At 57.5% G+C, this 15624-nt stretch overlaps 2 protein-coding genes across 2 annotated transcripts; one reads left to right on the top strand and one right to left on the bottom strand.

The window, feature by feature from the left end:
- The first annotated feature begins 1 nt into the window (after window position 1).
- PRDX6 (peroxiredoxin 6) lies at window positions 2-8234 on the top strand. Its single transcript, XM_041420131.1, has 5 exons — window positions 2-172; window positions 1904-2060; window positions 6317-6463; window positions 6912-7058; window positions 7624-8234. The coding sequence occupies exons 1-5, from the start codon at window positions 81-83 to the stop codon at window positions 7753-7755; spliced, it is 675 nt and encodes a 224-aa protein (XP_041276065.1). The 5' UTR covers window positions 2-80; the 3' UTR covers window positions 7756-8234.
- A 1418-nt stretch (window positions 8235-9652) lies between these two features.
- FAM78B (family with sequence similarity 78 member B) lies at window positions 9653-15618 on the bottom strand. Its single transcript, XM_041420155.1, has 2 exons — window positions 15317-15618; window positions 9653-13815 (listed from the first exon to the last, which is right to left on the bottom strand). The coding sequence occupies exons 1-2, from the start codon at window positions 15577-15579 to the stop codon at window positions 13293-13295; spliced, it is 786 nt and encodes a 261-aa protein (XP_041276089.1). The 5' UTR covers window positions 15580-15618; the 3' UTR covers window positions 9653-13292.
- Between the last annotated feature and the right edge of the window lie 6 nt (window positions 15619-15624).

Genomic DNA, 15624 nt, shown 5'->3' on the forward strand with positions numbered 1-15624 from the left:
GAGGCGCGCAGGCGCAGAGGGGGCGGCGGTCGGCGGCGGCTCCGGGAGCAGCAGCGGGAATTGCACCGGGAACCGCAGTCATGCCGGGGCTGCTGCTGGGGGATGAGGCGCCCAACTTCGAGGCGGACACCACGCAGGGTCGCATCCGCTTCCACGACTTCCTGGGAGACTCGTGAGTCCTTGGGGATGCGGCGGGAGCGGGGGCAGGGGGTGGGATGTCCGCGCCGCCGGATCCCGGGGAGCCGGGAAGGAGCGGCACCGCTCACCGCGTTCCTTCCTTCCGCACGGTGGGTCTCGTGTCACGCGGTTCCGGGGACTCGCTCCAAAACGTGGGTTTTTCTCGTGGGGCCGGGGGGCCGGACACGGCGGGATTCCCGGTGGGCAGAATGGCCCGTCCCCATGGGCCCCGGAGGGCGAGCCGAGCTCCCGGGGAGAGCGGAGGCAGCGCCCGCGGCGCGGCAAAGCCCGGCTTGGCAGAGCGGCGCTTAGCCCAGGGCGGTGCTGCGGACCAGCCCGGAGTCACGTAGCCGGAGTGCGAAGGTGTGCGGTGACACGGGGCTCGGTGGCCGGGAGTGCGGAGGTGACAAAGGGCTCGCGTCCTGCCGGCACCGCTCCCGCAGAGCCGGCTGCTCCATTCCCGGCACGGGCACGGCGCCTCCGGGACTCGCTCCCGGCAGCGCTTGGCAGGCGTGAATCCGCCCCTTCTGTCGGCATTGTGAGCTCGGGCAGAGGGCGAAAAAAGAACCCTCTGAGCTTCGGCCCTTCTGGAACTGGCTGTTCCGGCCTGGGCACACAGCTTTCTCCTTTCTCCTCGCTGCTGTTTGCCCAAGGAGCGCAGTTATTGTCTGAAAAGCCTGGTAGCACCGGTGGCCAGGTAGCCGCCCCGTGAATTCCTGGTGACCCGTGGCAGTCACACGGCTCTGCAGAGCTGCAGGGGCCCTCGCTTGATCCCTCCAGCTGCATTCCCGAGTCTCTCAGACAGGACTTTCCCCCCCTGCTGTGGTCCCGGGGCTGGGTGAAGATCGGTGCAGTAAGATCTGTGTGATTTGAGCTGAGAAATTGTGGAAGGAGTCTCTGGCAGGGAATTTGAAGTGCTGGGGGTGGCTTTGCTTTAGCCCCTGGGAAGTCCTGAGAGCCTTTTTGCTCCAGCTCATCCTGCTGGGCTGCGTTGCTGTCTTTCTCTGTGTGCTGCTTACCTTACCTGGGAGGTGTAGGATTAGTGTTTGCCTGCTCTAAAGATTCAAAATCCATTGCTGCCAGGCTGTGGGCAGCAGCGAGATGGCTGTGTCATGGTAACAGGAGCCAGAATGTGATGTTGTTAACTTCTGGCCTCCCCTGTTATTGATTAATTCTTACCTTTTAATGAAGTGCAGCTCACAGCAGCAGCTGGGTTAAGGCTTGGTCCTGTCCCATTCTTTTGAGTTGCATGATGCACATTTGTGTGTGTCTCCTCGTGGAGGTGAGGTGCAGGGGTAGTGGCCAGGCTGGTGAATCAGTGACCGTGTCTGCAGTAACCTGGCTGGCAGGCTGGCCAGGCATCCCCTCACACGTGGGGTCTCTGGGCTGCACTGTACACGGGGCTCCCCCAAACTTCCTCACATGGCACGGTGTCCACCTCCATGTGAAGATCCAGGGGCTACTCCAGCATCTCCTGCAGGGTCCTGGAGGCAGAGCGGGGAGTGAGGTGCAGGGAGTTTCTTAGAGCTGGGCTTATCTCATGGAAGTTTCTAGTGATAGGGAAGGAAGAGTTGCCAGGGAAGGAAGAGTTGCCGGGGCAGGAATTCCTTATCAGAGAGACGAGCTGTTCCTGCGCTCCACACCATGCAGTCTGCACAGCTTTTGTCTGCAGCACAAACCAGAACCACGCCTGACCTTCACAGCAGCTGCTTCCCTCCCGTTGCAGGTGGGGCATCCTGTTCTCCCACCCGCGGGACTTCACGCCCGTGTGCACCACGGAGCTGGGCCGGGCGGCCAAGCTGGCACCCGAGTTCAGCAAGCGCAACGTGAAGATGATCGCGCTCTCCATCGACAGCGTCCAGGACCACCTCTCCTGGTGCAAGGTACGGGCTCTGGGGAGGCCTCGGGGCCAGCTTGTGCTGCTGCCTCACTCCAAAGGCTGCAGGAGATGCCCACGCAGGCTTGGAGGTACAGGTGTCACATCCCAAAGCGTGGCAGCACTGAAATTAAGAGCAGGAATGGGGAAGGTGTTCTCCGTCTTTGTGGAGCACCCCGCAAAGTCCAGGGTGCTCTTTGCACTTTGATGCTGATGCCTTGTGAAGGCTGGCCTAGAACAGAGACTAGACAGAGTTAAAGAATAAAGCAGGGATTTATTAGGAGGCCTCAATGGATCCACCTTGGGCAGCACAAGAGCCCAGCCAGGGCTGCACCCAAGATGAACCAAAATGGTCACAAAATGCACAAACGGTCATGGAGGGGGTCTCTCACTTTTATAAGTTTTGCTCCATTTGCATATTGGAGTTCATTGTCCAATTCCAGCTTTAGCACATGAAGTCCCATCCTTCTAGGTTTTCTCTCTTCAGCCCACGGTGTTTGTGCTCTTGGGCTGAGATTTGGATCATTTGTCCTTGGTGCCCAGCTAGAGCAGGAATTGTTTTGTCTCCCTACTCTGTGCAGAGAGCTCACCATCCCCTAATATGAAGCCCAGACCCATACACTAAAGCAGCACAGAATGTGAAAAATAGAAAAGCAAAAACCTGAGGTATCAATACAAGAGGAAAGCAATATTACTGCTGTCCCACCACTACTGAAAGGGTTAAAACATGGAGATCTGTGATGCCAGAACCTCAGAGGAAGGCAACCTACCCACAGGCCCTCAGGAAGTTCTGTAATAAAACAGGAAAGGAAAAGAGGCATCAGAAGTGAGGACAAAATTGCAGTTCATGCTTGGTCAGAGAGGAGAAAACAGAGGACAAACAGAGACATGTTAAATATAAAACCACAAATAGGAGAACATGAGGCAGCATTAAAAAAAGATGGGAATGGAATAACTCGGTGAAGGAACTTGCAAGGAACTCAAGAAAAACTTCAAAGGCAAACCTGTGTGTGCTACCAGGGAGAATGGTTCCAGGGCTAGAGGTGGTAGGGGTCTAAAATGAGTATTTCAGACAGAAATGGCCAGAGTGTAAAAATCCTTGGGTGAATTACCTGCCACTCTCTTAGCTCTTAAAATTGGGAATGTTCTCATATATTTTCCAGGGGTGAGAGGTGCTTGCAATAAGAGGAATTAAAGGGGAGAAATTTCTATGCTCCATTGGACATTACTTCATGACTGACTGGCTTTAGAAATTAGCTAATTGCCTTATTGCTTAAACAAACCTTTGTACCTGAGTGGTGCATGGCTAATGTCCCGGCAAGCCTCAGAAGGGCCTGGGAAAAGCAATGTACAAATCCCAGTAAATGAGATTTTTGGGCTGCTCAAACTGGCTGAAACCAGCAGTCAAATTAGCAAATAACGTGTCATTAGCCAGAACAAAACATTTGTGTTGTGCTTTTGTAAGGGAGACTCATCTGCTGGCCAAAGCTGAGGTCTTAGGGTGTTGCTGACTTCTGCAAAGCCTTTGAATTTGCAAGCAGCTTTTCCATGAAGTCAGCTCTGTGAAGGGCAGGCTCTTTCTTGCAGGAAAGCAGGAATTTGTGTCAAGGGAGGGAAGTGCTGAGCTCTCTCAGGGCCTGCAGGGATGTGTGGGGCTCAGCAGACTCAGGTGATGTGAAAAAGAGATGAACAGCGAGCTGACTCTGCTGATCCTATAGAATTATTCACACAACAGCAGAATCTCAGGTGAGAGCAGAAGTTGCAGAACAGCCTTGATGCTGGCTGAGGGAAGGCAGAGCAGGAAAGCCTTCCAGAAAAACCACGGAGAGGCAGTGATTGAAGCTGTGGTGAGCTTTCTGTAGGCTGGGAGAAGCCTTGGAGCCAGAGGTTTGGAAGTGTCAGCTCAGCACCTGTCAGACAAACAGGTGAAAATCCTCCAGAGCCAAAGATCCAATTGGTGAGGACAAATCCACAGAAGGCTGGAGTGTTCACTGGATTGAACTCAGAAGACCCAGGAGTGAGCAAAATGTTGGGCAGAACCCTCTGTGAAGCATTCCCAAACACAGCTCTGCTTCCTGGCTGGATGAAGCTGCTTTTACCTGGAGCACAGCCTGCAAGGAAGCAAGCAGGCGAGAGAGGGGTGGCTGAACTCCTGCATGAAACAATAGAAAAACTTCTCTGCTTGCTCTGCTGCCAAATGTCAGTGGGCAGATGAGATCTGCCTGAAAAGGTGGGGCCAGAGTGCAGCCAATAATCCCTGTGTCACTTTGTGCAGATGTCACAGCTATTCTTGGCCATCCCTGGCCACAGAACGGAGGCTTGCTCCAGGACTGGGAGCTGTAGTTCAGCCAGGGATTGATCCCACCTCCCCAGGCAGGAGGCTGCTGCTTCTCCACGAGCTGGGGGAATGCCTGAGCTCCCTGAGCAGGTCTGGCTGGCACGTGCTGTGCCTGTCAGAGGTTTCAGGGCTCTCTCTGGCCAGGGATACCTGCACCTTGCTGACTCAGTGGTGAGTCAATCCCTCCAGTGATGTCTGGTTTCAGCTTGGACTCTGGAAGGGAAATCAGTGACTCGGGAAGGGAGTAGTGGGTGTTTTATTGCAACACAGAGAATGGTTTGTGAGGCTGTTTTCTACAGCTCCCCAGGCCAGGAAATTGCATGCCTTTTGGAATGAGTCACAGTCCATAGGATTCAGATAACACTTCTCAGAAACTCTCCTCATCCTCCAGCCCTGCTCTAAAGAGAGGTGAGGGGTGGCTCTCGTTTGCTGATGTCCACTGCAGCCTCCTGTGACTCTGTGGAGCATTCAGCTGCATTTCTTCTCAGCTGAACTCTCCAGCTCTGCTTTCCTTCCCTGCTCTGCTCTGCCAAGGTAGGTTTGCAGGACAGCAGAACCAATTCCCTGCTTCCTTCCAAGGCAGGCCTGGCCACAACCCAGCCAAGATCAGTGGCCTCTTTCTGCAGAGCCGTGGTGACACAGAAAAGCCTGGGGAGAAAACAAGCAAAGAGCAAAGCTGGAAAGGAAACATTTGGCCACGTGTGCGCCACTTGACCTGCTTGCAGCATCCTGAGCAGCTGGGGCAGGGCTACAGCCCCTTTTGTCAGCACCAGCAGCCATGGGGGGCTGAGGAGGGGTGCAGGGCCTGCCTGCTCTTGCTGCTATTGAGCAGTGCCAAGGGGCAGCATTTCCAACCCTGCCCTCCCTGGGTTCCCTCTGAGCCTGCTCCCCCACATTCAGAGCCTGGAGAAGGCAGAGAGGTTTTACACTGAGTTCATCAGCTGAGCTGATAGTGCAGCACAGCAGTGTGAGGGAGGCTCGCAGCAGTATTGCAGTCACTTTTGACTCCTTGTAGCATGCAAAGGGTGGAAGGAACAGGCTGGCCTATTCTGGCAGAATTCAAGACAGGAGCCTTGAATTCTGCTTGCTTTGATGCTGGCAGCTGCCCTGCCTGTGCTGCCTGCAGCAGGCTCCTCCCAGCACAGCTCCCTGTGGCCTGTGAGGGTGGTGCTGCAGACTCCAGGGACAACTTAAATGCTCTAGTCGAGTCCAGACCAAGTTTGGAGATGCTCAAAATACGGTTTTTTGTGTGTATTTGTGAAGCAGGTCCAGTTTGGACTAGTACAGCCTCATAAACCGTGGTCACAAGGCAGAGCCTCCAGGGCTGTGGAGGGGGATGGTTTTCTCTTCTGTCCCAGGCGTGGTTCAAAAAAGAGTGAGCAGTGTCCCAGCACCTGCACTCAGGCTTCCACTGTAGTTTTTTGAGAGCCTTTAGTTAAGTAAGCTGCGAGTGACTCACTGGATGGAACTGGACCCTTGAATGAGACCTGTGGAGTGTCAGACTGGTTGCTCTGCCCCTAGAGAAACAACTCCTTAGGAGCACAGTCCAGTTCAGCTGTGACACCTGTCAGCAGAGCTGGGAGAGAGCTGGAAGAGGGGCACAGTTCTCAGTGGAAGGTGGTTCAAGCTCTCTGTGTCGCTAGCACGGGCCCGAATTCCCTGTTGCTCCATACGCACTGCCTGGGCAAAGCAGCTGCTGCACGGGCTGTGAGCACAGACAGCCTAAGAACTGACCTCAAGAGCAAGGCACAGCCCAGCCTGGCACAAAGGTTTCTGGTTTCTGGAAGCTTCCTGGAAGGCCATGAGCCCTGGCTGTGCTGTCCCAGCCTGAGGCCTTGGGGTCAAGCGGGTGGGGAGCTCCCGGTTCTGCCTGGCCTCTGTCTCTGCTGGTGCCACAGGAACGTCCCTTGGCTTTGTCCCTGCAGGACATCAATGCCTACAACGGGGAACAGCCTGCAGAGAAGCTGCCCTTCCCCATCATTGCTGACAAGAACCGGGAGCTGGCTGTCAAGCTGGGCATGCTGGACCCAGACGAGCTGGACAAGGATGGGATGCCGCTGACCGCTCGTGTGGTGAGTGCCTGTCCCCGCAGCACAGAACCATGGCCTGCCAGCCTGCCCTGTGGCTGTGGGGCAGCTCACCTGGATGGGCATGGCCATCCTCAGGAGCTGGGATGGCTGGAACCATGGATTCTGTCACGGTGACCCACCGATCCTGATTGTGCCTGTCCCAAACTAATGTTTGTCAGTGCTTGATCTGCCGGACTTTCCCTTTCCCCTCATGTGCTTACACTAGAAGGGCACAGGCAGCAAAACATTGGCATTGGACACAGGAGCTCCCAGAGCAAAAGCACATTCCCTGGGCATCAGTTGTTCTCTAAATCCCCTCCATGGCATCTCCCCTGTCCCAAACCTGTGGTCAGGCAGCTCCTGGGAAAGGAAGGAGCATCAGGGCTGAGCAGATCCAGCAGAGCAGTCAGACAAGTGTGCCCAGCCCCTGACACTGTCTCCCTGTGCTCAGGTGTTCGTTTTTGGCCCGGATAAGAAGCTGAAACTCTCTATCCTGTATCCAGCCACCACCGGGAGGAACTTTGATGAGATCCTGAGAGTGGTGGACTCCCTGCAGCTCACAGCATACAAGAAGGTCGCTACCCCTGTGGACTGGAAGGTGAGGAGCAGGGCAAAGCTCACAGCCAGGCACTGGGAACAGGCATTGAAATGGCAGCCAGCCTCCCTTGGAGGGGCATCCCCAGGCTGGGGGAAGCAGCACTGGAGGCAGCCCTGCCTCAGAAGGCTCCTGTTTCCTGCAGCATAAGCTCGCAGTGGGCTGGGCCAGCTCACCCACCTCCCAGGAAAGCAGTTCTATCCCCAGGGCTTGGAATCAAGAGGGAGCCAGCACCACCTGTCCAGGGGTGCCTGAACTATAGGAATGGATGAACAGACATGGGCGAGCTGTGCTCTGTCCAGCATCGCAGAGAGGCTCAACCTCCCCCCTCCTTACTCCCTGCTCCCATGGCTGTGGGATGCCATTGGCAGGGCTGGCAGATGGCACAGCTCTCCCTTTGGACATCTCCCGTGGCTCCCGGTGTAGCTCCCACTCTGCCCTCACTGCTGGCTCCAGGTACAGGATGTGCCTGGGGCACAAGGGCTGGGCACTCGCAGGGAGGTAGTGCCACCCGTGTCCAGCCCTGCCAGCTCCTTACAGTCCCCATTTGTCCCCATCTGCTCCCCAGCCCGGTGACAGCGTCATGGTCGTGCCCACCTTACCTGACGAGGAAGCCAAGAAGCTCTTCCCCAAAGGAGTCTTCACCAAGGAGCTGCCGTCGGGCAAGAAGTACCTGCGCTACACCCCGCAGCCAGAGTGAGGCGTCTGTCTGTCTGTCTGTCCATCCTGCTGGGATGCCGGAGCCTTCCCGAGCCCAGCTCCCACCCTCTGACACCGCACCACCACAGCCTCGTCCCGGCAGCGCACGGCAGCACTGAAGCAGCCCTCCTGTCCCTCCAGCCCATCCCCTCAGAACCCAAGCCCTGGGTGTTTTCCTGGCTCGGACCAGCCCTGCCAGGACACGAGCACACCCGTGGGGACTGCAGGGCTCCTGCTGTGGTGTCCCTCCGTTTGGTGCCAGCCATGAGAAGGGGTGTCCTGCTGGGACAGGGAGCTCTGGGGTTCCAAGCTGCTGCGTGCCTTTCAGAGCAGCCATCTAACCTTTGGTCCCGCGAGTAGGGGAGGAGCTGCAGAGCCGAATCTCACCTCTTAACTGCTTTCTTGTCTCTTGCTGGAAGGTGATGGTTTCCAGGTTTTGTGGAAGAGGGAATCAAGCAAATAAACTGACCTTCAGTACTACCTGCAGTGTCCCTTGTCTGTGTCTGCTGCCCCCACGGCACCCTGCAGCATTTGCTGTGTTCCCTGTGGGCATGCAGCTGGGATTTGTGCCCAGGCTCTGGAGGGGGGTGGCAGCAGCACAGACTGCCCTTGTTCTTGCTAAGGAAGGCCTTTTGGAAAGAGAGCTTGTCCCAGGGCTCAGACAAGAGAGTTGTGCTGTCCCTGCTGGGGAGGAAGAATGTGCCTCAGCCTGGCCTGGCCTTGGCCGCAGGGCAGAGGGTCCTCCCCGGCTCTGGGGCATGAGCAGGCACGACAGGAGCCGTGCAGACTCCTGCCTGCTCTCCCACACCTCCATCTCAGGGATTTGTCAAGGCATGAGCAATGTTTTAATGTAACAGTAGGAAAGAAAGCTGCTCACTGAATAGCTCATAGGGTGGCTGCCAGCATCCCTCAGTGCCCAGCACAGCCAGCAATGCTCAAAAGGAGCAGCTGTTCAAGAAATCAGCTAACTTAGGCACAAATGTACCCCCCCAGCAGGTGGGACTGTGGGTTTGATGTTCAAGGTGAGCAAAGCACCGAATTCTCCTCCAGACTAAACCGCAGGCAGCACCCACAGCCCTCTTTTATTACCCCTCCCCCCCAAAAAAAGATGTTTATTAATTTTTAATTGCCTTCAGGAACTATCCAGTGAATATTGGTGTATTTCCCCAAATGGCTTTTAAATGAGCCTTCGTTATGAAACTCCATATTATTCCCATGTATTATTTTGACAGGAGGATAGGAACAGTTGGTCTCTGGGCTGACTTTTGTTCTCACTCTTCCACTCTGCAAAAAAGGGGAAAGGGAATCTACAATTTCAAAAGAGAAACATCTTTTTTCAGAGTAGCTTTTCAGCTTTATCAGTCTGGGCAGCTTTCCTAGTTCCCATGGCTGGGCCGCATGAACTCCTGGGCTTCTTGCTGCTGCCTCACTGGGATCTTGTTTCCTAAGGGAAAAAGGAACGTCTGCCCCCTCCAGGCTTTCCAACCAACTGCCCAATTTGCTGAAGTGTGGGGGCACAGCCCCATGGCAGCCTTTGTGCCAAAAGCCTGGTCAGAGCATCCCCTGGGGAAGGGCACTGCAGGGCCAGCACATCTCTGGGACAGCACAGAAGCCACCTCAAGTCAGGACAAAGTGCAGCCTGCTCAGAGCATCCCCTGGGGAAGGGCACTACAGGGCCAGCACAACATCTCTGGGACAGCACAGAAGCCACCTCAAGTCAGGACAAAGTGGAGCAAATCTTGCCACCAGACCCAAGGGCTTAAAGCCAGCAGGGACAGCCACTGGTGCCACTGCTGAGGCAGGTAGGGGCTGATTGAAATTCCAAGAATTCCTGCCCGCTGCCCGGTGCTGCCATGGCCCCAGAGGTACAAACCAGCCAGAGACACTCGGACACAAGGTTTGGCTCCAGTACAGCTCGAGTAGTTTTCTTTTAATCCCAGAGAAGTGAAATGCAACATTTTTTGAGTTGGTAATAACATCCAGAGACAGAAGTCCAAGCCCCCTACTCGGTAAAGTCATTTGTGTTTAAGGCACTCTGCAAAACCAGCTTTCCTCTCTCTGATTTTCCCTACACGGCAGCAGAATACCTGGTTTGGTCTGTTCTCCATAGTGACATTCATCCACCCTGGCTCCTCCCGCCCTCTCCAGGAGCTGGAAACAGCAAATCCAGCGGGAGAAGCAGCAGGAGGCTGGGTCAGTAAACAGGGATGGGCAGGGGAGGGAGCACAGGACTCCAAGCTTCTGCAGGGAGGGGGCGAGCAGCGGGTGCCCTCCCTGCAGGCACGGTGGGGTTCCCCTTGCTTCCCCTCCCTCTCAAAAAGGGCATAGGAGCGTGGGGACCACAAGCATCCCTCCCCAGAGGTGCTCCCAGCAGCACCCCAAAACGCAAGGGGCTGGGTGTGGGGGAGACCCAGCTGCCCCCACTGTGCAGCAGAAATGAGCCCCCCCCACCCCGACTTCCAGTTGTCAATAAATACCAATAAATAACTTAAATAAATAAATAGATAAATAAATAAGTGACCCGAGGCTGGGAAGGAGGGGAAGGGGCACCCCGAGGCTCAGGGCACAGGGAGTGTGAGGGTGGGCATTTCCATGGGCTGCCCCTCCCTGAGATAACGGGGTGCTGGTTGGGAAGGGGGGCACAGGGAAAGCATCCCATGGGGTGAAGCCCAGGGGTCTGAGTGCTCATCCAGCCACAAGGAACGAGCCAAACTCAGACTCGTACGTGGGAACTCTCCCCACACCTGCCCTCCTTCCTTTGAGCACCAACAGCCCCAGAGCTCCATCTCCAGCCAGGTGTGAACACCCTCCTTTGCCAACACGCACAATGCCTGCACGTTTCTGTAAACGCTGTTTGCACGTGTTTCTTTGCAAACAATTTTTGCAAACTTTTTTTTCCCCCCTTCTTTTTTAACGGGGAAATGCCCACAAAGACAACCCATGCACCAAATCAAGTGTATCAAATCCAGCTGTCAGAGGAGTGGGACTGGAAGCCTGGCAGAAGCCTGGAGAGGTGAACACAGGCACAGCCCCAGGGCTCAGCCAACACCTGCCTGCAGGCTGGGGCAGCCCTGGGGCGTCAGGCACATGACTACAGCCAGGCATGGAGCCTGACCCTGGCACCAGGATGTTGCAGACATTCATGGATAGAAATTCAGCTACTGCTGTCTCAGTGTCATGGCACCAGCCACGTGCCAAGGCTCAGACTGGCCAGCAAATCCCAAAAGGTGGCAATGCTGAATTCAACAGCATCCCTGCAGCAGTGTCCCCACTCTCCCAGACACTGGAGCCATGGCAGTGCCACAGCAGCTCCCTGGGCTGACACAGCATGCAGCCATTTCCCGTGGGTTTTGGGGAGCTGGCTCACACAGCCTCTGGACACAGCATCCTGTCCCAGCAGGAAGCCCACCTTGGAGCTGCCTGTTCACTGGGGAACCCCTTCCTCTGGCATTTTAGCTCTGATGCTGCCAGAGATCTTTCTGTCCCCCTTGGTCAAAAGTATACACCTGCCTTACTTCAAACCAAAAGGTACTTACCCCTCCTCCCCCAGTCCTTAAGGAAAATTGTATTTCAAGTATCTAACCCCTCTCCACACACACTTTTTGAGAAACAAAACATCAGCGATGGCAAAAGCTGCCATCGGTCCCACACCAGGACAAAACCACAGTCTCACAAGAGCAGGACGTCTTCCCACACCAGCAAGCTCCCTGTGGGAGCTCTGCTGCAGAAAACACAGCAAACCAAAGCTCAAAACCCTCTGTCCCTCCAAACCTGCCCCCCAGCGAGGCTGTAGCCCCTGCAGAACCCGACACAGGCACGGAAAGCAGCAGGTTCCCAGCCCAGCGCGAGGCCAGGCGGGAGGAGCAGGAGCGCCGGCCCCGGCACACGGAATTGTTGTGCCAAGGCGTCCAAAGGAAACGCTCCCAGAGGGAAAATAAATAAAGAACTGGATCAGCAGCAAACACTACTGAGGGCAATAAATAGCACGGGGATTTCACAGGGATTTTTGGTCTAAGATGCCTCGGGAGCCCCTGTGCTGGCAGGGCCCGGGGTGCACGGAAGTGTCACCCAGCACTCCTCCCCAGGCTGGACCTTCCCAGCAGGAATGACCTGCATCCCCAGGGCAGCACAACCTCCCTGCAGTGTGAAGAAGGCAGGGCTGCGAGCTGAGGAGCTATAGGGCTCATGCCAGGGAGCATGAGAAAGCAGCAAAAGCCATAACCACCTGCCCAGGAATGATGGAGCACCCAGAGCAGCAGCACAGCCATGGTTCATGCCTCTGCTGCAACTCCAGGGTGAGATCCTGGGAACTGCCAGCTGCATCCCACAGCACCGTGCTGCCCCATGGACCAGCCAATGCCAGCCATCCAGGCAGCAAGGAGCGAGAAGAAAGGCAAATAAATCCCCCTGTGACCCCTCCCAAGCACGGCAGCAGCAGGAGGCAGCCCCCAGGCAGCACATTCACCTCCTCTTTCCCAGGCAAACCCAGGCCTGCCCTGAACAGCCTCCACTCACATCCCTGCCCTCCACAGAGCTTGGGGAGGTACCACAAAGCGTGCTGGCCCCTCCACTGGTGGCCCAGCCAGTAGCCGTGGGTGGCTGGGGAAGAGGCCTCCACGTGAGCCAGCATTTGCGTGGAAAATGAGCAAGCACCCAACTTCTAGCGAGGGAGCGGGGTGTGCGCTGAAGCGAAGCAAGTCCAGAGTACCTGTGGGCTGGTTTGGGTACCATGCACAGAGCACCTGGGCTGGGAGAACAGCACTGCCCCCTTTTCCCACCTGGATGAGAATCCCTTCTGCTCCCGAAAGAGAAGGGCCAGCGGGACTCGGGAGGGGAGGCTGAGGAATGCAAAGACTTAGTGCACCTTAAAACAAAAGGACATCTAACCTGCCCCTAGACCTCACTCCAAGACAGAAAAGAGCTATGGCATCTCCTACACTCACAACTACTCCAAACACACCCAGATGCATGCAAAACGTGTCCCGCTCCCCCCGGGCTGCAGAAGACCCCTCCCGAGCGGTGGCACCGGCAGCACCGGGCTCTGCCCCGCGGCAGCACCGCCCGGTCCCACCCCACTGCCGCCCCTCCCGCCCGGTGCCAGCGGGCAGGCCAGGGGTGGATCACGGATCTGAAATGCATAGGTACGGACACGGCAGGGACAAGGGACCGCAGCAGCCCCCGCTGCCAGCAGGAACAGCCTCCGCCTCTCCCTCCGGCCGGGTGGGAAGCAGCATCTGCCACGGGCACGGTTCAACCACACTCATGCTCCTCGCGCTGCCCCGCAAGGAAAGATGAGTCCTTTGTGTCAGACAGCCTCTGTGCCAGCTGCAAGTACTCCATTCCGCTTCCTGGGAAATCCTCCAGCTCAGCAAACCCTCTTCTGTGCCCTTGTGCCAGCCAGGCTCTATTTCTGACCGAGGAGGAGCCACGTTTCCAACCACAACAACAAAGGCAGGAGAACCCGAGAGGTCTGCTTTGGCTTGGCAGCCCTGTTCGTCTGCAGCGGGCTGGGGGCACCCAGGCCCTCACCTGCACGCCCTACTTGGGAGGTATCACCACGATGGGCTGCCCTCGCTTGGGTCTCCACATGAGCACCTGGGCGTCGTTGGCGTTGGGCTTCACTAGTGCGTTGGGTGGGATGGGCTCCATCCTGCTGAGGATCCGCGGCTGCTCCTGCTGAGTCCTGCCCACCAGCCGTGCCCTCTGCCCCAGCAGCTGCATGGGGTCCACCTCAATGTCCACTCGCATCCTCCACTTTATAGTCTGCAAGATGATCTTCTCCTTGGTGGTGGTGTTCATGGCCACGAGCCACGTGGTAAAGCTCTGGTCCCTTTTAATCCTGGTCAGCAGCGGCACGTTGCTGTTGCTCACGGGCACGGCCCACGTCACGCTGGGGTAGAAATTGTCGTTCATGCTCACCGAGAACCTGGAGATCTTGTTAGTGGGCCCCACCAGGGTCACGGTTTCTGTGGTGTTTCCATACCAGGGGTAGCTCACCCCATCCGAATCGCTGATGGCTTTCACTCGTCCTTCTCGCAGGTCGGGCAGTTCCCAGCTTGACCTGGTGAAGAAGAAGAGGAAGATGAGCAGGGAAATGGCAGCAACAGTGCCTGGCGAGGGATGGAGAAGCCAGCAGCACGGGGACCCTCTGCCTGCCTGCAGCAAACTCTCAGGGACAGCCCTGAAGAACAAATTCAGCTTCGGCTCCTTGAGCACGTCCAGCTTGAGCTTTTGCTCTGCCAACACAATGCCATTTTAATTAACCTGCAATTAAACTGACTCGGCCAAAACCCTCTGCTGAGTCTCTCTGGGGTCACTCTCTCCTTAATCAGCTCCTGTGCTGGAGAACAGCCTTGCCTGCCCCCAGCTGCAGCACAGTGACCCGGGCACGGGCCCAGCCCATCAGCAGCCCCCTCCTGCAGGAGGTCTGTGATTTTTATACCTTAAATACCAAGACACGTACAACAATTGAACCCCACAATTAAGCCTGCCACTGGCACCATGAAATCCCTGCAATATGGCTGGGGGGAGGGGAATGCAGCCCAAATCTTTGCTGCTGGCCGTGCTACCAACACCATGTGGCTATGGTGAGGCCTGTGCGGCAGTAACACGGGAGCAGCTTTGCAGCAGAGGGGCTGGGGCCACACTTCTGCCATCCCTCCAAGTGATCACCTCCACTCCAACGTCCCCAAGTGCTCCAGTGCCCCGTGCACACCAATCTGTGGCGATACAAGGATGCAGGACAAGGATCTGCTGCTCCAGCAGCAGGAGCCCACCAGTGAGCTGCAGAACACTCCGGACATCTCCCCTCCTGCATCACCCCTTTCCAAAGACACATCTCCCCTCCGGACATCTCCCCTCCTGCATCACCCCTTTCCAAAGACAGAAGACACAGACAGAGAGCCAACAGCGTTGCCCCTCGGCATCCCCAAAGGGATTACAAGCCACCTGCACGCTCAGCCTTGGGAAAGGCTGTTTTCCAGCTGCCACCTCTGCCCAGCACCGCAACCTTTCCCTCTACTAACACAAGCCAAAGGGGCAACACCCCCAGCACTGCCCATGCTCCAGCCCCAGTCCCAAAGCAGAAACGATGCTTGGTGGGAGACAGCGGCCGCAAAGCCCTCGGAAGGGCGAGCTCCGGGCCAGCGGGACGGTGCGGGACCAGCTGTGGGGCCCGAGGAGCAGGAACTGTGGGGTCGGGGAGCGGGGCTGGGATGAAGGTGATGCCCATGTGTGCCTGCGGCTGCAGAGGTGGGGCAGAGGGGCAGCACAGGGTGCTGGGGCTGGGGCTGCACAGGGTGCCGGGGGTGCGGCTCCCGGTGCCGGGCTGCAGCTCCCGGTGCCGGGCTGCAGCTCCCAATGCCGGGCTGCAGCTCCCGGTGCCGGGCTGCAGCTCCCGGTGCCGGGCTGCGGCTCCCTGTGCCGGCATGCGGCTCCCAATGCCGGGGTCAGCTCCCGGTGCCTGCGGGCGGAGCAGGGCAGGTGCCCGCACCGGGGAGCCCCCGCCGTTCGCAGCCCGGCCCGCCCGGCCCCGTGCCCCCGCGCCCGCCCGCGGTGCTCACACGCCGAGGTCGCTGTAGGTGTTGTAGAACTCCATGTGGTTGCAGGCCTGGATCCAGCCCACCACCCAGGTGTGCCGCCGGGCGATGGGCGGCATGAGGACGCGGGCGGAGGCGCGGAAGTAGGGCGTGCGGTACCGCAGCACCACCGGCGAGCTCTCCTCGATGGCCGTGGCCGCCGGCTCGATGGTGGCCGACACGTCCGACACCACGATCTGCTCGCGGCGCACCCGCGCCTTGCAGGCCACGCTCTGCAGGCACCCCATGGCCGCGGCCGAGCCGCCGTCACCGCGGGCCCGGGGGGGCGGCCG

The sequence above is a fragment of the Onychostruthus taczanowskii genome, unplaced genomic scaffold (genome assembly GCF_017590055.1).
Source record: "Onychostruthus taczanowskii isolate IOZ18803 unplaced genomic scaffold, ASM1759005v1 scaffold63, whole genome shotgun sequence".
NCBI classification, from domain to species: domain Eukaryota; kingdom Metazoa; phylum Chordata; class Aves; order Passeriformes; family Passeridae; genus Onychostruthus; species Onychostruthus taczanowskii.

Bases quoted from the DNA above. Each gene is read 5' to 3' on its own strand.
- PRDX6 (XM_041420131.1), top strand. From the start codon at position 81: ATGCCGGGGCTGCTGCTGGGGGATGAGGCGCCCAACTTCGAGGCGGAC. The intron at 173-1,903 runs GTGAGTCCTTGG...CTCCCGTTGCAG, and splicing joins CACGACTTCCTGGGAGACTC to GTGGGGCATCCTGTTCTCCC. The intron at 2,061-6,316 runs GTACGGGCTCTG...TTGTCCCTGCAG, and splicing joins ACCACCTCTCCTGGTGCAAG to GACATCAATGCCTACAACGG.
- FAM78B (XM_041420155.1), bottom strand. From the start codon at position 15,579: ATGGGGTGCCTGCAGAGCGTGGCCTGCAAGGCGCGGGTGCGCCGCGAG. The intron at 13,816-15,316 runs GTGAGCACCGCG...CTTCTTCACCAG, and splicing joins ACCTACAGCGACCTCGGCGT to GTCAAGCTGGGAACTGCCCG.